The 22,023-nt window shown below is 46.7% G+C and overlaps 1 protein-coding gene across 10 annotated transcripts in view; it reads left to right on the top strand.

The window, feature by feature from the left end:
- The first annotated feature begins 289 nt into the window (after positions 1-289).
- DTX2 (deltex E3 ubiquitin ligase 2) overlaps positions 290-22,023 on the top strand; it is a 39,044-nt gene continuing 17,310 nt past the window's right edge. For 7 of the 10 annotated variants that reach the window (XR_004982860.2, XM_036409327.2, XM_036409321.2 and 4 more), the window contains exons 1-3: positions 290-436; positions 1,601-1,767; positions 17,495-18,131. Coding sequence is in view for 9 of the 10 variants with exons in the window: in XM_036409327.2 (XP_036265220.1) it covers positions 297-436; positions 1,601-1,767; positions 17,495-18,131 (944 nt within the window). In the remaining variant the exon portion in view is untranslated. Of the gene's footprint in view, positions 437-1,600; positions 1,768-14,151; positions 14,498-17,494; positions 18,132-22,023 lie in introns of those variants that run through there. The other 3 variants (XM_036409317.2, XM_036409318.2, XM_045571161.1) reach the window with 3 other exon arrangements.

The following is a 22,023-nucleotide window of genomic DNA, read 5'->3' as shown; positions in this document are numbered from 1 at the left end:
TTTCCGCAACTACTAGTAGGTCCGAAGTTCTTCCAGGAGAGAAACCAAGTTTCCAATGGACATGTTAATCCCCAGTACCCAGCACAGGCCTTGAATCCATGTATATACCGGTAAAAAGCATGCAAAAAAAAGATATAAAATAATCAATAAATTAATGAAGGAGCAAGTCATGAGCAAACAGGCTAAGGAGAAAGGATACAGCTAAACAGGTCTGCCCCGCCTCCGCCCCGCCTCCGCCCCGCGCCCCGCCCCCATCCCACTGAACTACATAACCCAGAAGCCCCCGCGCCCTGGGCATGCGCACCGGAGCGCAAGGAAGCTGCGACGCGGAGTTTCACTCTGGCTGTCTCCGGAGAGTCGGAGCCTCAGGCGGAGTTGTGCCCAGGCCCGAGGGTAGCGGGGACCCCCTCCTGCCTCCTCGCCCTCCTCAGCCTCGGTGAGAGGGGGCGGTCAGGCCAGCCGCTGGCCGCCAGGGCTGGGGTCCCGAGGGCGTGGGGGAGACCAAACTGTGCTGGGACCGGAAGGGGGCGGGTGTGGAAGTGAAAGGGGGGCTGGGCCGGCCGGAGGGGCGTCCCGGGACGAGGTCAAGGGGGCACTGGGAGGACTGGTCTCTGGGCTGGAGGTCTCTGAGGTGAGAGTTGGGGAACTGGGAGGCGCTGGGAGCTTAGCCTGGGTGCTGGGTGGGAGGGTGAACGCCGGGGTGGGAGCCAGAGGGCTGCTTAGCAGGTGGAGGGGCGCAGACCCTGGGAGTTGGAGTCGGTCGGTGGGAGTGAACCTCGTCCCCCAGGACCTGGAGGAAGCGGGGCGGTGCTGCCGCCGGGCTCCGGGTTAGGGTGTGGTTTCTGCTGGGGTCTGCCTCCTCGTGAAGGACTCACTGGAGGGGGGACTGTAATTCAGAGAGGACGATGCTTCCTAACTCTGCTTTCCTGTCCCGAGTGGGGTCCGGTCCGCCTTCCGGAAAGCTCTTGTCTCCAGAGACCCTGGATTACTTTTGCGGGGCTCGTAATGCATGCTGCAGAGGATTTAGAAGGTTTTTTTTCTGGAGCTACCCTTCCATCCCGCCTTTCGCAGCCAGCTACTGGTTCCACTTCCCCAAGTGCCCGTAGCAGTGGAAATAGTGTGTGCACAGTCGCTTGGACCCTTAAGAAGAAACTCAAAATATTTCTGCATGCTGTCCCAGCTCCTCTAGAGTTCTAGAAGGTAGACTTTCTGGTGGCCAAAATTAGGCTTTAACTTAAGCCATCAGCGTAACTCTAACCAGGCCTATTGCTTTGTGACTTTGGCTAAACTTGAACCCTCTCGGGTGCGCTGATTTCCTTGATGCGTACACAGCAGACTGGCTTATAAAGTCCTTTTGGGCTTTTCAATGAAAGGGCTCGGATTATTATTATTATTGTTGTTGTTATTATTATTTTACCATTCCTTTAATTATTTGAGTGGGCAGAGGAAAACTACTGTACCGTCTGCTCTGCCTAGGGTTTTGGAAAATAAATCTGGTGGTTTCCAGTTCCCAGTCACAGGGACCCAACATCTGCGCATTCATTTTCACTAACTGCTGTTTCTCAATTTAAAACCTGATCATCTTCTTCCTTGTTGGCAAAGGTGTCTTGAAATTTGTGTTGCTGAGTCAGCAAGCCTTTCAGATTTGCCTGGGTTTTGTTGTTTGCGTTTTATATCAAGATGGGAACTCGAACAAGTCATTCCTCCTAAGGATCTGGTGTCGCCACCAAGAAGGGACTGTTTGTGCCAGCTCTCCAGAGAGAAAAGGTGAGAGCCATGGGGACTTTACATTGCTGCCTTCTTTATCTGGTTTTCAATAGAAAAGGTGAGGACTGGGGAGGGTAGAATTTGAGATCTCCAGGATGAAAGTGAGCCCAGGGACTAGATTGCCATTGCTCTCTCAAAGAAATTCAAGTGGCTTCTTGCCAATGACTTCTCCTGTTTAACCAGTCTCAGAGGGTGCTTTCTACATGGATTGCACTTTAAGACATGCTTTATGGGATGAAGGACATAAGCCATGATTTCTGCATTTGAACTGGACATTTTTATTTCTTTTGCATGCATCTTGACTGGGTGCCTCCTTTGTGTCAAGTCCCATGCTCAGTGCCGGGGATACTGTGAGGAGTAACAAGAGCTCTGTCTTCTGGATCTTGTTTTATTGGTTAGAAAAGACAGACAAGGCATAAACAGTGACAGGTTTTGTCAGTGTGATAGGCGTAACTCACAGGACCGAACTAACATCACTCCAGGAAGGGGGTAGGAAGGAAGATGACAGCAAGGTGGATTGTGAAGGAGGAGGATTTAGAAAGTGGGGGCAGTAGCCTGGCAGAGGAGTGGGCAAAGCCGGGAAGCTACCTGGCATGTCTGGACCACTGTGAGTAGCTCAGTGGCTAGAGCAACAAAGGGCGGTGTGGGATAGAGGGTGCTGGATAGGTGGGCAGAGGTCCGAGTGTGGAGGGTTTGGTGAGCCATGCCAAGGCTCTAGGGAGCAGAAGGATTTTAGGGGAAGAATTCCAATTGGGGAGGGGGAACATTTAAAGTTTACACACTCGCCGGGAAGTGTGGATTTGATTGGATTATTGAAAGGGAGATTTTTGCCCTCAGCTTGATGATGAGCATAGAGAACTCTGGAGGACAGACAGAATGCTGTGCAAGTTGATAAAAGGGTATTTTCTTTCATTTGGGCACACCAAGGCATCATGGAGGTGCTATTTATTTATTTATTTAAATATATTTTTATTGCCCAAACCGTTTGGCTCAGTGGATAGAGCGTCGGTCTGCGGACTGAGGGGTCCCAAGTTCGATTCCAGTCAAGGTCATGTGCCTTGGTTGCGGGCACATTCCAGGTGGGGGGTGTGCAGGAGGCAGCTGGTCGATATTTCTCTCTTATTGATGTTTCTAGCTCTCTCTCCCTCTCCCTTCCTCTCTGTAAAAAAATCAATAAAATATATTAATATATATATATTTTATTGATTTCAGAGAGGAAGGAGAGGGAGAGAGAGATAGACACATCAATGATGAGTCATTGATCAGCTGCCTCCCGTACACCCCATACTGGGGAATCGATCTCGCAACCCGGGCATGTGCCCTTGATTGGAATCAAACCCAGCACCCTTCAGTCTGCAGGCCGACTATCTATCCACTGAGCCATACCAGCTAGGACAGAAGGTACTATTTAAATGGGCCTTGAAAATATGAGTCAGGTGAGGGTGAGTGACCAGGTGAATGGGATTCTGTGTTTAACTGAGACATAGAGGTGGGGAAATGGGATATATATGTGGTAGCAGATCACCACTTAAAATCTCTGGGAGGTGTTGGGTAGAGGGAGGTATAGATGAAAGAGCGTATTGAAGGGAGGTGCACTGGCAAATAGGGTTGATAGGGAGGGACCAGATTGTGATGAGCTTCAGTGTCAACCCAAGGAGCTTGAACTTTATTTCAGAAATGCAGTGGACATGTGGAAGAAACAGGATCAGAACTATATTTCAGGAAGCACAATCTTGCATCTGTCTCTGAGGTGGACTAGGAGGAGAGATAAGAGTTGGGGAAAGCCGAAACCGGTTTGGCTCAATGGATAGAGCGTCGGCTTGGGGACTAAAAGGTCCTGGGTTCGATTCCAGTCGAGGGCATGTACCTTGGTTGCGGGCATATCCCCAGTAGGGGGTGTGCAAGAGGCAGCTGATCGATGACTCTCTCTCATTGATGTTTCTAACTCTCTCTCTCCCTTCCTCTCTGTACAAAATCAATAAAATATATATATATTTTTAAAAAGAGTTGGGGAAAGCCAGTGGGAAAGAATATTTATCACAGTGAGAGGCATAGAAGTTCCAACCAGAGGGCTCTGGGGAGTTGAGGAAGGAGGAGAGAGCAAGCCATGGCAGCTGCGGGGCAGTGGGAGAGAAGGTTGAGGAGGAGCAAGATTTCCAGGTTTTTCTTCTAACTGCCTGGGTCAGAGTGAAGCGAGCCAGAGAATCTAGGAGGAAAGCAGAATTGGGAAGAAGGAAGGTGAATTTGGCTTTAGACATGTTGAAAGTACCCAAGGTGCCAACAGGAAGGGGATGGTAGGCTAGGGCCGTGCACACTGCGGTTCGCGAGCCACATGCAGCTCTTTGGCCCCTTGAGTGTGGCTCTTCCACAAAAATACCACGGCCTGGGCGAGTTTATTTTGAAGAAGTGGCATTAGAAGAAGTTTAAGTTTAAAAGATTTGGCTCTCAAAAGTAATTTTAATCATTGTACTGTTGATATTTGGCTCTGATCACTGGGCTAGGGAGAAAAGTCCCTGATTCATTCTACACATGCCTGCAGAAATTGTAGGCCAGGGCTTGCACTGGGTACTTGGAGTACAAAGATAAATTAAATGGTCTCTTTTCTGTGTTTGTTTTAATTTTTACCTCAGACTTGTTTTTATTTATTTACTAAGTTATTTTTAACGATTGTAGTAAGCATCTGTATTCCAACCACTCAAAACAAAAGCTTAGGGCTTGAAACAAAAAGTATATGTCTAAGCATGCAATCTTACTTTTTTTTTTTTTATTGATTATGGTATCACATAATTATGCATGCAATCTTTCCATTTTCATCCTCAGATAATCACTACCCCCTTGCTTTCATTTTAATACAGTTTTATTGTACCTATATATGTCAGAGGAAAGTAACATAATATGATTTTGCTAAGATTTGTCTCCATATTGTTTTATGTCATTTGGTTCATTTGTTTTTACTACTAATATTCTATGGTGGAAGTACACCACAGTTTATCACCTGATCTTCACTGATGGACAGACACTTAGTTGTTTCCAGGTGTTAGCTGTTGCAAGAGTGCTGCTCTGAACATTGCCACATTCACATCTCCTGCTGAACATGTGCAGGAGGTTTTCGTGGGTATAAACTTAGGGGTGATGTTTTGCTGGGTCATCAGGTAAATAAATATTCGACTTTTGTTGATAATTGCCTGACTGTTTTCTGAAGTGGTTATACCAGTTACATACTGCCAGCTACCGGGTACAGGACTTCCAATTGCTCCACATTTTTACCAACACTTCATAAAGGCAGACTTTTTAAATTAAATTAAATTAAATTTAATTTAATTTTATTTTATTTTATTTTATTGATTATGGTATCACATAATTGTCCTCATCCCCCCATTTCCATCCCAAACCCCTCCCCACATATGCCCCCACCCCCCTGTTGTCCATGGCCACTGGCTAGGCCCATATGCACACACACAAGTCCTTTGGTTGATCTCTCCCCCTTACCCTCACCCTCCCCTACTTTCCCTCTGAGCTTTGAGAGCCTGATTGCTGCTTCTCTTTCTCTGGGTCTATTTTTGTTCATCAGTTTATGTTGTTCATTATTTCCTCTAGATGTGTGAGATCATGTGATACAAGAAATACCCTTGTAAGAACCGAAACTGAGATAAGCCATAATGGTTATGCTGAGAGGCCAGACTTTTAATTTTATTTATTTTTTTGTCAATTGAATGGATATAAAATGGATCTTTGGATTCTTTTTAAAAAAATATATATATTTTATTGATTTTTTACAGAGAGGAAGGGAAAAGGATAGAGAACTAGAAACATCGATGAGAGAGAGAGACATTGATCAGCTGCCTCCTGCATACCTCCTACTGAGGATGTGCCCACAACCAAGGTACATGCCCTTGACTGGAATCAAACCTTTCAGTCCGCAGGCTGACGCTCTATCCACTGAGCCAAACTGGTTTCGGCTGGATTCTTTTTTTAAAAATATATTTTATTGATTTTTTACAGAGAAGAAGGGTGAGAGATAGAGTTAGAAATATTGATGAGAGAGAGTCATTGATCAGCTGCCTCCTGCATACCCCTCACTGGGGATATGCCCACAACCAGGGTACATGCCCTTGACCGGGACCCTTCAGTCTGCAGGCCAATGCTCTATCCACTGAGCCAAACCTGTTTCGGCTCGGCTGGATTCTTTTTTTTTTTTTTAAACAATTTTTTTAATTTTAATTTTAATTTTTTTTCCTCAGGGGAAGATTTTATTTTATTTATTTATTTTTTTAAATAAATTTTTATTGTTCATATTATTACAAATGTTCCTTTCCCCCCCCCTTCTCACCTCACCCTCTGCCCTTTCCCCACCCCCCATTGTCCTCATCCATAGGTGCACAGTTTATGTTCGGTCTCTTCCCACATCCCCCTCTCCCCTTTTCCCCAAGAATAAACAGTTCACTCCCCTTCCATACCTCTGATTCTATTATATTCAACAGTTAATATTGTTCCTCAGATTTTTTTTTTAGTTTCCTTGGTTTTTAGATTCACTTGTTGATAGTTATGTATTTGTTGTTCATAATTTTTATCTTTATTTACTTTCTCTTCTGAAAGAACCCCCTTCAGCAATTCATATAATTCTGGTTTGGTGGTGATGAACTCCTTTAGCTTTTTTTTATTAGTGAAGCTCTTTATCTGACCTTCGAATCTGAGTGATAGCTTTGCTGGATAGATTATCTTTGCCTGTAGGTTCTTGCTATTCATCACCTTGAATATTTCTTGCCATTCCCGTCTGGCCTGCATGGTTTCTGTTGAGAAATCAGCTGACAGTCGTATAGGTGCCCCTTTATAGGTAACTACCTTCTTTGCTCTTGCTGCTTTTAATATTCTCTCTTTGTCTTTTGCTCTTGGAATCTTAATTATGATTTGTCTTGGTGTGGTCCTCTTTGGATTCCTTTTGTTTGGAGTTCTGTGCGCTTCCTGGACTTGTAAGTCTAATTCTTTCACCAGGTGGGGAAAGTTTTCTGTTACTATTTCTTTCAGTATGTTTTCGATATCTTGCTCTCTCTCACTCATCTTCTGGGACCCCCATAATTCTGATGTTGGTTCGCTTGAAGTTGTCCCAGAGGTTTCTTACATTATCTTCAACTTTCTGGATTCTCTGGCCTTCTTGCGTCTGCGGAGGAGTGTCTTCTGGCTCTTTATGTTCCAAATCTTTGACTTGATTCTTGCGATCTTCCATTCTGTTTTTTAGGACTCCATAAAATATTTTTTATTTCAGACAATGTATTCTTTATTTCTTGTTGATCCCTTATTATTTCTAGTTGATCCCTTTTCATATCCTCATAGGTCTTGTTTATTTTATCGGCCTTTTCTAGGAGATTCTTGAACAACCTTATAAGTGTGGTTTTGAAATCTATATCCAGTCGCTTTTTGTCCTCCATTTCTTTCGTTTGTGATCTATTTGGTTTAGGCATTTTTGCAGGCAGCTTTCCTGATGGGGCGGGGTTTCAGGGTGGAGCCTACAGCCTTGGCTTCCATCAGCCCCGCCCTATGCGACTCCTGAGACTCAGGGTCCTTCAGTACTTGTTGCGAGCGCCTCTGAGAGAAAGGTGCCAAACTGTCTATGCTGTCCCCCAATGAGTTCAGTATTGGGGTTCAGTTCAGTTGGTAGTGGGATTGGAGGTGGCGTTCAGAGCAGTCTGGAGCCCCTGTCTCCTTCCCGTCAGGGCAATCCCGCGGCACAGCCGGCCGGCCCTTCTCTGCGCGCAACGTGCGCGCCTCCGGGACCTCCTTTCGCCGCTTCCCCGGAGTCCCGCCTTACAGCCCGGCTCCCTATGGATGAGCCTGGTTCCCCGGGGTCTGGCCTAGAATTGGGGTTCAGAGCAGTTGGAGCTGGGCCCAGCACAGTCGGAGCTTTTCTCTCCTTCCTGCTAGGGAACGCCAGCCAGGCACTCGGCCTCCCTCCTCTCCGGCTCTGTCCTCTCCGTGCGCGCCGCGTGTCTCCGTACCTTGGGCTTTTACAGCTCCTCCGCGCTTCCTTCTGGTTTTCTCCTTGCTTCTTGTTGTATAATTTCCAGTCAGTCGACTTTCCTGTAGTTCTGGGTAATGTCCATTTTATATTTTAGTTGTATTTTGTTGAAATTGTTGTGTGCCGCTGCGGCTAGTTGCCTACCCGAGCAGCCATCTTGGATTCTCTCTCGGCTGGATTCTTGATTTCTATGTCTCTGAGCCCTGACATTGAACATCTCTTTAAAAAAAAAAAAATTTTTTTTTTTTTAAATTGATTTCAGAGAGGAAGGGAGAGGGAGAGAGGGATAGAAACATCAATGATGAAAGAGAATTATTGATAGGCTGCCTCCTGCACTGGGGTTTGAGCCTGAAACCTGGGATGGGGTGGGGTGGACCTTCTGCCCTGACTGGGAATTAAACTGTGACTTCCTGGTTCATAGGTAGATGCTCAACCACTGAGCCATGCTGACTGGGCTGAACATCTCTTCATCAGTTTATTGGCTTATGAGTTTCTTGTGAAATATTTGTTCATGTCTCTTGCCAATCTTTCTTTGGGGTTTTTGGTGCTTTATTATTATTATTGATTTGTAAGAGTTCTTTATATATTTGTTTTAATTATTAATGCATAAGGCAGATATTTTTCCAGCTCTTGTCTTTCTACTTTCTTTAAGGCATATTTAGTTGAATGATCATTTTTTTTCTTTTTAAAAAATATTTTTATATATTTTTATTTTTTTTAAATTGTTTTTTAAATCTTTATTGTTGAAAGTTTTACATAGGTCCCCGTTTCCCTCCCATTGACCTCTTCCAGCCGCTCCCACCCCTGCCCCCACAGGCCCTCATCACCCCATTGTCTGTGTCCGTAGGTTATGCATATATGCATACAAATTCATTGGTTGATCTCCGATATGTGTTTGATTTCACAGAGGAAGGGAGAGGAAGAGACAGATAAGAACATCAGTGATGAGAGATTCATCAGTCCACTGCCTCCTGCACTCCCCCTACTGGGGATTGAGCCTGCAAACCAGGCATGTGCCCTGACTGGAAATCCAGCTGACCTCCTGGTTCAAGGGTTGATGCTTAACCACTGAGCCACACAGTTCTTAGTTCTAATATAGTATAATGTATTTTTTTCATTTTTAGTCAGTGTTTTGTGTCTTGTTTAAGGTACCTTTTCCTGAGCATGTCCTTGCCTTGAAGAAGCCTATGCCCTCATGGAGGGGACAGATAGATAATTGCACTCAGATGTTACCTGGACCTTGACTGTTAGGAGTGACCAGTTGTCCCTGTGTGGCAGGAGGAGCTGTGGGGATGCTTTCACAGTGTAGAGCACATGTGTCAAACACAAGGCCCGCGGGCCAAATCCGTCCCGCCAGGCCTTGCAATGTGGCCTGCACCGCGCTGTCATCACTGCACTCCGCTGCGTTTCCATCACAACGACAGTTTTTGACTGTTCAGTAAACCATTCGGCCCGCGATTTAGGCTGGATTTTAGATTTTGGCCCCTTCTCTGATTGAGTTCGACATCCCTAGTGTAGAGTCTCAAGCTGGGAATTAAGAGAGGAGTAGGTGGACAGGAAGGGTATTCATTCTCTCAGCGGGATCGAAGGGCATGGAACAGCCTGGCCTCTTCTGGGTCCTCCCTCGAGTTCCTGATGGCTGAAGCAGAGGGCTCATCTGAAAAAAGATTGGGGTGATCTGTGTGCATGGCATTATAAAAGATAAGAGGAAAAGAAGAAAAAAAGATAAGAGGGTCCAGGGGGAGTGTAGAGAGGGAGGGAGAACCTGATTTCCTCACACAGGGAAAGGTGTTAATGCCTGGTGGGAAGCAGTTGGGGTTTCTAGGATTGGTGCTGACAACATGTTGCCTGCTGTGCTATTGGATGCTGTGTTTCATCATCAGATGTTGGGCAGAGACCAAGATGCTTGCAGAGGGAAGGGCATGTCCTTGGGGTAGCTAGTCAGGGACATAGGCACTCTCCTATTTTAGAAAGAATGGTTCAGAGAAGTATTTCTCATTTATACGATAGTGGAACACAGTGATAGATGTTGGGTAGATGGTAGGGGAGAGGTCGATACACCATGGCCCATGAGTCAAATTCGGCCCACTGCCTGTTTTTGTTAATAAAGTTGTATTGGAATCGTGTACCTGAAACCTGTATAATTTTGTAAACCAGTGTCACTCCAATAAACTCAATAAAAAGGTAAAAAAATTTTATTGGGACACAGCCACTCCAGTTAGTTTACACATCGTCTATGGCTGTTTTTACATTACAATACCAGGGTTGCATAGTTGCAACAGACACCCTTTGTTCTGAAAAGCACAAAATAAGTAGTTTCTGACCTTTTATAGGAAAAGTTGGCTGACGCCTGCCAAGGGGAGTCATGGTAACTGTGGTAACCTGGAGAGTGTGTACTAGCAAGTAGTTTCTGGATGAATAATGAATCTAGGTCAGGCCTGCAAATGCTGCCAACTTTTCTGGTTTTCAAAAAGCTGGAAATCTGGATTAAAAATGTTTTATTTATTGATTGATTCTAGAGAGGAAGAGGGGAAGAGAGAGAGAGACATCAGTTTGTTCCATTTTTTTATGTATTCATTGGTTGCAGTGCTGTGGACAGGGATTTGCAGCTAAATTCCACAATAGAATACAAGGGAAAGCAGAATGGTAGCTGGTTTTTTCTTTTTTGTTTTTTTTTGTGGCCACAGCTGTTGATATTAAAAAAGTTTTTTTGTTTGATCATAAAAAGTAATATGCCCACTGTAAGACATTTGCAAGTGCAGGAACAGGTAAAAGAAATCCTACAATTCCATCATTGCTATTAATATTTTAGAGTGGTTCCTTCTGGCCTTTACAAATAGTTTTATATAAGGTAGAAAGAAAATGGGCTTTATGGTGTCGCAGACTGGCCACCTGACCTTGGGTAAATTCTTAATTTCTTTTGGCTTCAGTTCCCTTGTGTGCAAAATGGAAATAATTTCTATTTTCAAGGGTGATTGAGGGTTAAGAGAACTGGATGACAAAAGCACCAAGCAGAGTGTGTGCCACATAGTAGGTGCTCAATAAATGACATACCCGCTGCCTGAGAACATAGTGTGTCCACTTATATAGCCTGTATTTTTTATTTGTTGTGAGCATTATCTTAGGTCCATAAGCTTTTTGTAAAACATTTTTCAAGACTTATAGTCCATCATTAGGATGTACCATAATTTATTTAGGAATTTCAATATTTTAAGGGGTTTAGATTGCTTCTAGATTGAGGATTTCTTTCGTGGCCAGTAATAATAATAATAATAATTTTCATAATTAAGAACACTAAATGGCCCTGTCATTAGGAGCTGAAACAAATTGGGTTTTTTGAAATTAGCTCCCCAATGGCTGAGGTAGTTGTACAGAATGGGTGCATTGATAGGACTGCTGTATGCGCATAATTGCTGTGCTCAAGTTGAACGCCCGTGGGCATTTCTGGTCAGTGCCTTTACTGCCTGGCCCCTGCAGTAAAGGGTGTATCAGACCCTCTGGGATATTGGACATCAAAGAGCTGCAGTCGCAGCGTTGGGTCAGTGCTAGGTCTGCCTTGGAGTTCCTGTTCTGATAGACACTGAGGAGATAGACACTGTGGGAGATAGACACTGAGGCCAAGCATAAGTGGAATGTGTGTGAAGACCCTGATGAAGGTGGAGGTCAGAGGGCTCAGGAGGAGGGTGCTGTGGCTGAGTTAGAAAGATGGACAAATTTGCTTGATTCTTAGGTAGAAAGAGGACAGAAGTCTAGACACATGCACCAGCAGGATCAATGCCTGGGAGGTGGAAATGGCTCTGAATGTTCTGGCATTTGCTAGAATTTAATATGACTAGATATAAGGTGGAGGCCTTGAAATGAGTGGGGACAGCAGCTGGGCACAGAGGGCTGTGTGCCATGACTGTTTCATCTCTGGTACCAGTTCCTACACAGGGTCTCCAGTACCTACACAGGGCCTGGACTGTGGTGGGTTCCGGTCTGTGGAGACAACACTTTTATGAAAAGATTTAGATGAAGTTCTCAACTGTATTTCTCAGGCTGTTTGGCAAAGTCCTTCGAGTTGGTTCATCTGGAATCTGTGGACATACTATTAATATGTGTGCTGTTCTATAGGAGGCTTCTGCTGCCTGAGAGGTGAATGATGCCTGCCAGGAGTTGCCAGGGAAGTCTGGATTTAGGAGTAATTGCCTCTGAAAGTGGTCCTGGGATTTGTACTGGATGTGGTTCCAGAGACTTCTAATTACAGGCACTGAGCTAATAAGCCAGCCTGCTATCCCAAGGGCATCCCAGGCCCAGTGCTCCAGTGCGGGATGTGTCCTTCCGTTGGAGCAGTTGGCAGCTCAGTGGCAGCCTTGGCACTCCCAGGTGTGCTCAGTTATTGCAGGTCTGACTCATCACCTGTGTTCTCCTGCTTTGTGGCTCAGTGCTGCCGCAGGCTGCCACTCCTCACCCAGACTTGAGGGTTGGGGAGGTACTGGGGTTGAGGGGAGCAGGGAATGGGAGGGAGGCCAATATTTGCTGATACCTGCTGTGTTCTTGGTGCTTTGCTGCGTCCTCTATACACATCTATGCTTTAATCCCCATGAAAAGCACTTAGAATAGATGTTGGTATCTTCATTTCCAAATGAAAGAAAAATAAAGCAAGCTAGAAGAATTGAGGATGATACCTGAATAGAGTTGGTCAGCAGCATGTTGACACCAGAGCCCATGCCTATTGCTTTTCATGTGTTGCTCCAGATCTACCTTCCTTGTGGGGTGGTGGTCTTGGCCTTGTTACTGAAACCTTGCTGGTGTAGTGCAATATTAGGGACGTCAGCAAAAGCCCAGGGTCCCAACCTTATTACTACCATATAAGCAAGTCACTGCAACTGACTGGGCCTCAGTTTTCTCATCTGCAAAATGGGGACAAATTTCAATGTCTATACTTAAGTGAATTGTATGGGAATCAGAGTAGATGGTATAACTGGGAACCCTGCTGGCATCAGGCCTGCATGAGCATACTATAACAGACTTGAGATGCGGGTTCCTCTCTCTCTTCCTCCTTTTCTGTCTCTAAATGGGGCCTATAAGTGGAGCCCAAAGTAGAGTTCAGGCTAATCTTTCTTCTCTAAGAAAATGGGTGTCAGAGCTGACACTTAGCAGTATGTGTGTGACCCTCAATAAGACCTTGACCTCTTTGAGCTTTGGGTTCCTGTCCATAAAGTAGAAGAAAAAGCACCTTGTTGGTCTGTTAGGCTTAAATGCCACAAGCACATTTCACGTTTGCTACTAAATGTTGGTCCTGTTCCTCACACACTCGGGGATGGGGGGGAGGGACCGCCATAGTGCATTCACCGATTTTTCTCCTTCAAACAGCTGCAGGTGCATAGCACCATCATCCCCTTCCATTCAGCTGTATTTTGAATTAACATGTATATAACACTGTGTGACAAGGCCTTTGCTGGGGCTGGTGATATGGCTGTGGACAGGACAGACTCACCACATTGCTTTTGGTGGGGAGAAAGGAGATAGAAAGACACAGAACAACATCATAGCCATACATGTATATGGGCACAGGACCCTGGCCGGTGCTGTGAAGAAGTTCATGTGCTGGGTGGCTTGGGAAAGACTCCCTGAGTGCAGGCTGGGCCCGAAGGACGAATAGAGTGTACAAGGGAAGAAGGTGGGCTGGAGGGACTTGGGAAAGAATGTCTTAGAAGATGGGTGTAAACTCTCTGGACCTCACCCACTGGTCAGTGAGGCCGGGCACAGGGAGTGGAGTGCAGAGACCAGGCTTCAGCAGCCAGGAGATTTTAATGTTTATCCAGGACATCCTTCATGGTTAATGATGCCTCCTTGGAGCAGCCTGCAGACTCAGTGGAGCTAGGACCCATGCTGTGCGTCTCAGCTCGGCCATTGAGCTCCTGGTGTCCTAGAGCCCTGGTTTTTCTTTTGAGACAGTTTCTTTTCCCATCTGTAGCATGGAAAACAACCAACCTGCTTTGGAAACCACAGCATCCTCACACAGGTATAAGGGGTCATGATAACCTGAGCCCATTGGGGGTTTGGAGTGATTCATGAAAACACATACAGTATAAAAGGATACATTTAGTACTGGGTCAGAGAGAAATTGTTGGTGAAGCTGGGCTGATGATCAGCACCTAAAATTCTCTTCACTGTATCTCCCTGACAATGCAGAGGTAGGTAGGCTGCTAGATTGACTGAATTCTTCCTGGCTGCCTGAGCAAAGGACAGGGTTGGGTACTTGATTCAAGATGCCTTAAGAAATTAGGGGGAAAAGTGACTGTGGAAAAGATGTTTTTTCTCTCTCTGCATTGAGGCTGTCTCTGGCATTGTGTGTATTGGTAACTGCTTGTTTGTCCTGTTTACAGGTCTGCTGGAAACACTGGCAATGAGCCGGAGACGCCAGCGCAGAGTGGTCTGAAGCCATTTGGGAAAGCAGAGAGAGCCTGGGGAAGATGGCCATGGCCCCAAGCTCTTCCTTGTCTCAGGTGTACACCAGCCCTGTGGCAGTGGTCGTGTGGGAGTGGCAGGATGAGATGGGCACCTGGCACCCCTACAGTGCCACTGTCTGTAACTACATCGAGCAGCAGTTTGCCCAGCAGAAGGGCCAGCGCTATGGGATGGGCCATAGCATCCCCTTAGGCCAAGCTGACCCCTCGCTGGCCCCTTACATCATCGACCTCCCCAGCTGGACCCAGTTCCGCCAGGACACTGGTAAGACACGTTCTGCTTCTATATATAATAGTATGTATCCAAGCACCTGCTTTGGGTCGGGTGCCACACTAGATGTTGAAGTTACAGGGTTAACTCTCAGAGCTTAGCCCTGTCCCTGATATGCATACAGTTGGGAGGTGGGTACTGTGAGTGACAGCAGGTACCATACAATGTGCGATGTACAGTAGGTCTTTATTTAACATCGTTAGTAGGTTCTATGACTTTAAGTGAAATGATGGACGCTAACGAAACCAGTTTTACCACAGGCTAATTGATATAAACAAGAGTTAAGTTTCTGTGGCATCTCATCAACATTCTGATGAGATAATGCTATTTGAGTCCCTGCTAGTAGTAGAGGGCACCTTGGGAGCACAGTGCAGAGGCCCTCAGAGCCCCTTTCCTCGTTTCCCAAACAAAAAATGCCTGTTTCTACCTGCAGAGATTTGATAGTCTCGTTGTCAGGCAGCTAGCAAGGAGGTGGTGCGCCATGCTAGTTCTGGCTCCAGTGCACCTGGGCAGGTTTCCTCACTCTCCTGTGCACTCGTGTTTGTTTTTGTGTGTTTTTAAAATATATAATATATATATATATATATATATATATATATATATATATATATATATATTTTGATTGATTTCAGAGAGGAAGGGAGAAGGAGAGAGAGATAGAAACATCAATGATGAGAGAGAATCACTGATAGGCTACCTCCTGCACACCCCAACTGGGGATCGAGCCCACAATCCAGGCATGTCCCCTTGGCTGATGCTCTGTCCACTGAGCCAAGCTGGCTAGGGCTTGTGTTTGATTTTATATTTTTATTGATTTTTTACAGAGAGGAAGGAGGAGAGAGAGAGAGAGCTAGGAACGTCGATGAGAGAGAAACATCGACCAGCTGCCTCTTGCACACCCCTTTCCGGTGATGTGCCCACAACCAATGTACATGCACTTGACTAGAATCGAACCTGGGATCTTTCAGTCCGCAGACCGACACTCTACCACTGAGCCACACGGGCTTCGGCTTGTGTTTGATTTTATTATAGGTTTTGATTGGTATTACTGAGAATGGGGCCAACAACGTCCTCCCAGAGTTTGCCTTGTTTCTCTAGGCCAGTGGTTCTCAGCTGGGGGTGATTTTGTCCCCCAGGACATTTGGTAATGTCTGGAGACAGTTCTGATTGTCATGACTGTGGGGCAGGGCACTTCTGGCATCTGTTGGGTAGAAGCCAGGGATGCTGCTAAACATCCCGTAGTGTGCAGGACTGGCGCTGTGACTAACAGTTATTACCCAGAGTATCACTTGTTTCAAGAAACCCTGCTCTGAGCCCTGGAGCAGCATCCTCAGGCTAGTGAGACTAAGGCTTCTAATCGGTTGGATGCCTGTGAGAGTCCCTGCCTTCACGATGTTTGCAGGAAACTGAGAAAGGTGGCACACAAAAGAAATAATATGTGCATTATGTTTTATGTTAGATAAAAGCAGTAAGTGTTAATCGGAGTGGAAGTGAGGTTGGGAAAGGTTGATTTGAAGTTGGAGCTTCAGTGGCATTGGCAGGGGACAGAGATAGACCTGAAGGAAGGGCAGGGGAGGGGCAAGGTCTGCAGTGCTTTTCTGTCACTCAGAGGGATTGCTTTTATTCTGAAAGAGGGAGCCAAGGACGGATTAGGGCAGAGGAGTGATGTAATCTAATTTGGGGTAAAGAGCATCCCTCTGGCTGCTGTGGATGGCGTAAGGGCTGCTGCAGTCGAGAGACCAGGTGCAAGGTAATTGCAGTGATCATCTTTTGGCAAGTGCTTGGAAGCATGGCCTAAATTTATCTTTTTCTTTTTCTCCATAATCTTCAGGTTTGATTTTATTAAGTATATAAGCTAAGCTAAGCACAGGGTGTTACCCAATATATGCTACTTAAGAACTCAAAGGAAATGGTACATCCATGTAAGAGAATTATGTAACAATAATGAGTTTCACGAAGTTTAGAGGCACACAAAACACGGCATAATATGTAAAAATAGCAGGAAACATTTTTCAGTGTGATTCTCAGCTACCTGGATGTATGTGTCTAGATGGGAAGAAATGTATTGCAGTATAAATGATGTGCTTTTCTTTTGGTGGTTAGATAATGGATGATTTCATTTTCTTTATTTTTTTGTTTTAGTTTTTAAGTGAAGCTGCATAGATTTCATCATTAGAAATTAATTAATTAATTAATTAATTAATTTTAAAATCCTCTCCAGAGGATATTTCCTCCCTCCCCCATTGATTTTTTATTTTTATTTTTTTAAATATATTTTATTGATTTTGTACAAAGAGGAAGGGAGAGAGGTAGAGAGTTAGAAACATCTATGAGAGAGAGTCATCGATCAGCTGCCTCTTGCACACCCTTCACTGGGGATATACCCGCAACCAAGGTACACGCCCTTGACCGGAATTGAACCCGGGTCCCTTCAGTCCCCAAGCCGACGCTCTATCCATTGAGCCAAACCGGTTTTGGCTCCCCCATTGATTTTTAGAGAGAGTGGAAGGGAGGACATGGGAGAGAGAGAGAGAGAGAAACACCCACGTTCTCACATCCGTTGGTTGCCTCCCACACACCCTGACCTGCAACCCAGGTACATGCTCTTGACCGAGAATCAAACCCAATACCCTTCGGTGTGTAGGCTGATGCTCTAACCATGAGCAGTGCTGGCCATGGCTAAAAATCATTTTTAAAGCTTCAGACCTAAACTTTCAGCATCCCCCATTCCTGCCCAGGAGATGGATCCCCTGCTGCTACTTGATCCTTTTGGGCCGCAGGTTTTGTTTTTTTTTGTTTAAAGAGTGATCTCTATCCTTCACCCAAAATTTGGGAAGAACAACCAATGCCAGACTTTAGGTCAGATGGCACCATGACCCTACATATACCGTGATCATATTAATTTAATTTGGTTGTGGGGAAAAATAAAACTTCATTTGTTTGGGGTGCTAGCAGATTAACCATTTATATGTAATATTCCTTGCAAAACAGGCACCATGAGGGCTGTGCGGAGGCACCTGTTTTCCCAGCTCTCAGCCCCGGGCCGGGGCATTGTCTGGGAGTGGCTGAACGACGATGGCTCCTGGACAGCCTATGAAGCCAGCATTTGTGACTATCTGGAGCAGCAGGTGGCCAGGGGCAACCAGCTTGTGGACTTGGCACCTTTGGGGTACAACTACGTCGTCAACTATGCCACCCACACACAGACCAATAAGGCTTCGAACTATTGCCGTAGTGTGCGGCGCCAAGCTGGGCCCCCTTACCCAGTGACCACCATCATCGCTCCGCCAGGCCACATGGGCCTCGCCTGCTCTTGCCACCAGTGCCTCAACAATGGCGGAACTGGCCCCGTGTCAGTTCGCTACCGCCACTCCATGACCAGCCTCCCTGCATACCCTGCCCCTCAGACCCCCCAAAGGACTGCTGCTATCTTTGGGGCCCACCAGGCCTTTGCCCCATACAATAAGCCCTCGCTCTCTGGAGCTAGGTCTGCACCCAGGCTGAACACCACCAACCCCTGGGGCGGGGTGCTGCCCTCCTTGGGGAACCAGCCCTTTTACTGCTCCAGCCTCTCCCACCTGGGACCTCAGCACCAGCCCCCAGGATCATCCACTGCCAGTGGAGCCAGGTATCTTGTGTTATTGAGGGTCGTTTTGTCCGCCTGTGCACCTTGTCAGCAGGCTTGAGTTTTGCTTTTCCTCAGTTGGGAAGACTCACCCAAATACCTGCAGACTTAGCACCTGCTTCTTTCGTTGTTTCTGCCATGTCATCTCCTTTGCATGTGCCCTGTGGTGCCACAGCTGTCCACAGCCTTGCATCCCACAAAGCCTTGACCTCTGGGACTTGAGTGTTGATAGTTGCCGCACAGGTTAAAACCAGCAATCCCTCCATTCGCTCAGGAGAGTCGCACTCTGTATAGAGCAGCTAACCACTTTTGTCTGTGCCTGTGTGCCATGTAGCTGGTACCATGTGCCTGAGAACATTTCACTGACATTTCACCTCATAGACATGGAAGGTTCAGTCCCCTCCCTAAGTCCACAGTCCTGTCCAGGAGAAAGTTTTGAGTTCAGCTTTGGTTGAGGGGAGAGCAAAATGGTGGGGAGGGGCACTTAGGAGGTGGCAATAGGTGACATAGGACACCCCTCTGTGCTGATGCATTCTAACCCGCTGTCTGTGAGAGCTCTCTGCACCTTGAGAAAGATGATGAAACAGGCCCATCCAGACCAGTTGTCACTTTAAAGAGAGAAAAGTTCCTGGAGTGGCCAGTTGGGCTGTGCCCCTGGGGTGCTCAGACACCTGTCAGTGACAAGGGCCTCATTGGTCATTACTGAGAGTGTTGGGTTTGGAGAACGTTTTTGAGAATTCACAGTGGTGGTTGTGATGGGGGCTGATTTCTGAGAGAAGGTAACCTGGGCAGGTAGTGATTGGACATGTGGGCCTGTGTCTGCCCTATTTCCCAGGGAGTCAGCATCTTGTTGATTTGCACTGCTGTCAGCCAGTCAGCATCTGGTTGCTGCCTCACTCACCCAGCTCCATCCCTGCCCATTTGACCACGGTAAGGGCTAAAGCTTTCTAGTGTGGCCAAGGCCTTGGTACTTGGGCCTTGAGCATTTTTTAAAGCTGGCTTTCAGAGGACCCTGCCAACTTTTAGCAGACACAGTGACAACTGCCATTCACTGAGTACGTTAAGCCAATCCCATTGAGCAGGCTCGTGAGTGAGTTCATTCATGCTCATAACAGCCATGCGGTGAGTGTGTCTTCCGCTTACAGGTGAGGACATTGAGGATGACAGGGTTGGCAGCCCAGCTAGCAAGTGGCAGAGCTGGGATTAAACAGAGGCCCCAGAGTGGGCCATGTGGCACACACGGACTTCCGAAGCTCTCTTAAAGGCAGAAGGAGAGGAGGATAGAAGATATCTGGACGGATGAGTGTGGAGGAATCCAACAGACAGGAGAGGAATGAGTCCTGGATGGGTCAGGCATCTTCCTGGGCATTTTCTCCTGAGAGTTGGGGCATGTGGAGCTAAGATTTTTATGGGAATTGGGAGCACTGGGAGGTTTTACTTTAGCCTTCTCTGTGGACTTTTACATAGACCTTAGCAAGCAGGACCCTGCGAGCCCAGTTTCACCCAGTGCCCTTTTGAAGCCCCCTCCAATATGTGGGTCAGACTCTTTTAGAGAAAAGTGTGTTATATCTGCCAGCCCAGAATGATTATCAGTAGGGCTAGAGCTTCTACTAGCTCAGCTTTGCCTAGCCTCCTGGGCTTCTTAAGTTCTTACAAATTATTTTAAAAGAAACTTATGGATGATTCTAGAGGTGGGATTCTAGGACTGAGCCAGGCAATTTATAAGCTTGGTTGCTCTTTCCCGGTACAGGGCTTCCATTGCTTTCACCTCCCCAGCCTGAGGCCTGAGAGACTGTTGATGTGGGCCCAACTGGTACAGGCCAAGCAAGTTACTGAAGGGAAAGTGTCTGGGCCAGTCGGTCTTACCTTGATTGATGGGCCATGCGTGTTGGTGCTTGTCCTGTATTGTAAGCCAGGAGGGAACCAGGCCAGCTGGCTCTGTTCATTGAAACAGCCTCAAAGGGACCTGCCTCCTAAGGTGGATGTTCATCTTTATCTCCTCCAGCTTCTTGGGAACTGGGAGGGGTGATCTTTACTTGCATGGGCCTATCCCCACTTTGAGAAACTAGGTTTTCCTGTATCTAATTTGTAGTGGGGCCCTCTTCAGTTAACCCTTCTCTGGTGGGTGTTGTAGAGCCAGAGGGGGTTTAATAAATGGCTGACTTCTCAGCCCACTGAGGGTGACAGGATTGAAAACACTTGGCAACTTGGTCTCCCTGGAGTCTGTGGTATAGTTCTTGAAGCCAAATGAATGTCAACAGCATTAGGTGAAAGTTACCATGTTTGTGGAGGAGGGGAGAGGGCAGCAGGGCAGGCAGTGCCATGCTCTGGGTAAGCCTGAGAACCAGCTGCAGTTAGTGGTAGCCACTGGAAAGAACATGTGAGTAAAATTTGTGGAACCCATGTGGTTTCACATAGCTTCTTGCTCAATCTGGGGAAAGCCTAGACTGACTGATTTCCTTGTGCCCTGAGAGGCTGAGTAGGCAGCAGTACGTTGAGAAGGTACATGATTTGTCACTGAGCTGCTGGAGTTAAGTAAATCTCCTGGTTGTAGAAGTTTATCCCTTTAAGCACAAAACTTGTGTTTTAATGGTGTTGGATGGAAAACTTTCCAAAATGTGTCATGTGTATAGTCTTGTCCTCTTTAAGAGAGGGTGTCCCGGCTTGCCCATTTTAATGACTTGAGGTGGTGATTATGACCAGCAGTCTATTGCAGCTCTGGTGTGACTAAGCCTCGGCACGCTTTGTCTCTGCATTAAGCAGCCCTAGGAAATGGCTCTTGCAGTTTGCTTTCATTTGTTCTGTTCTTACTGCCGTCCTCCCTTCCTCTAAGGACACCCTACCCCCTCCTGCTGTTGGCCAGGCTCTTTAGGTGTGTGTGATTTGAAATCCTGCCTTCCAGGGAGGACTTTCCTCCTGACTCACTGCAGGTGTCTGGGCCAGCTCTGTTCCCTTTCCAGGTCTCTCTTTTCACTTCCTAAAATTAAGGAGGTGGGTTGGCCAGTTTCTGAAGTTTCCTTTTGCTCTAATATTGCTGTTGGTTTTAGGGTTTAGTGAGGCCTCTGCAGAAAGGTGTTCGGCAGCCCTTCAGCTTTGCTGTACCCCCTTTGCTCCTCTGAGACCTGGAGAACAATGGATGTTTGTATTGGGGTGCTGATCAAGCCTCGCAACTGCCCTGGGGGCCTTTTGGAATTATTTTCATCTTACAGATAGAGAAATTGAAGCTCAGGAAGGGGATTCGACATGCGTAAAGGCACACAGCTTTAAGCAGGAGCAGGCCCTGGAGATGGGGTGTCAGGTTCCACATCTGACCTCCTTGTCCTGTACATGGTTGGTGCTGGCTTCCTGGTCTTTGGGAGGTGGAGGGAGGCCTTGCATTTTCTTACTCTTCAGCCGCCTAGCTGCCCCTTACCTGGGGCTGTCACATTCTGTGTGTCCGCATGTGTCATGTTCTCATCTCCATTGGGAAGCTCCAGGCGATGGTCTCAGACCGGAAGGCCAGGGAGGCTTAGTAGGTAGACCCAGAAAGGTGAGAGGCCGAGAGGGAGGCTTGAGGCAGTGACTGAGGAATTCTCGGAGGAGGGCACTGCACATGATGCCCCACAGGGAGGCTGCTGTTAGTCTGAGCCTTTTGGGGATGATGGGATGGATCGATGGCCACCGAGGTTCTGTCCACTCTTGGAAGTTCTCATCGTGGGAACCACTGGATCCTTTTTCTGCTTCATTTTCTCTGATCCGAGCAGGGAAATGGGGAGAGGAGCTAGGATAATTCATAGGGGAAGTGGCCACATTGGAAGACCCTTAAGCAAATAAAACTTAGTCATGATTCTTGGTTCTTGGTCCCTGTTCCCTGGTGAGTTGCCTACTGGAAGCCTCATTGCCTATCTGTTTTGTG

Source organism: Pipistrellus kuhlii, unplaced genomic scaffold (genome assembly GCF_014108245.1).
Source record: "Pipistrellus kuhlii isolate mPipKuh1 unplaced genomic scaffold, mPipKuh1.p scaffold_m20_p_4, whole genome shotgun sequence".
Classification (NCBI taxonomy): domain Eukaryota; kingdom Metazoa; phylum Chordata; class Mammalia; order Chiroptera; family Vespertilionidae; genus Pipistrellus; species Pipistrellus kuhlii.
The sequence above is the reverse complement of the archived record's forward strand: the minus strand, read 5'-3'. Positions and strand labels throughout refer to the sequence as shown.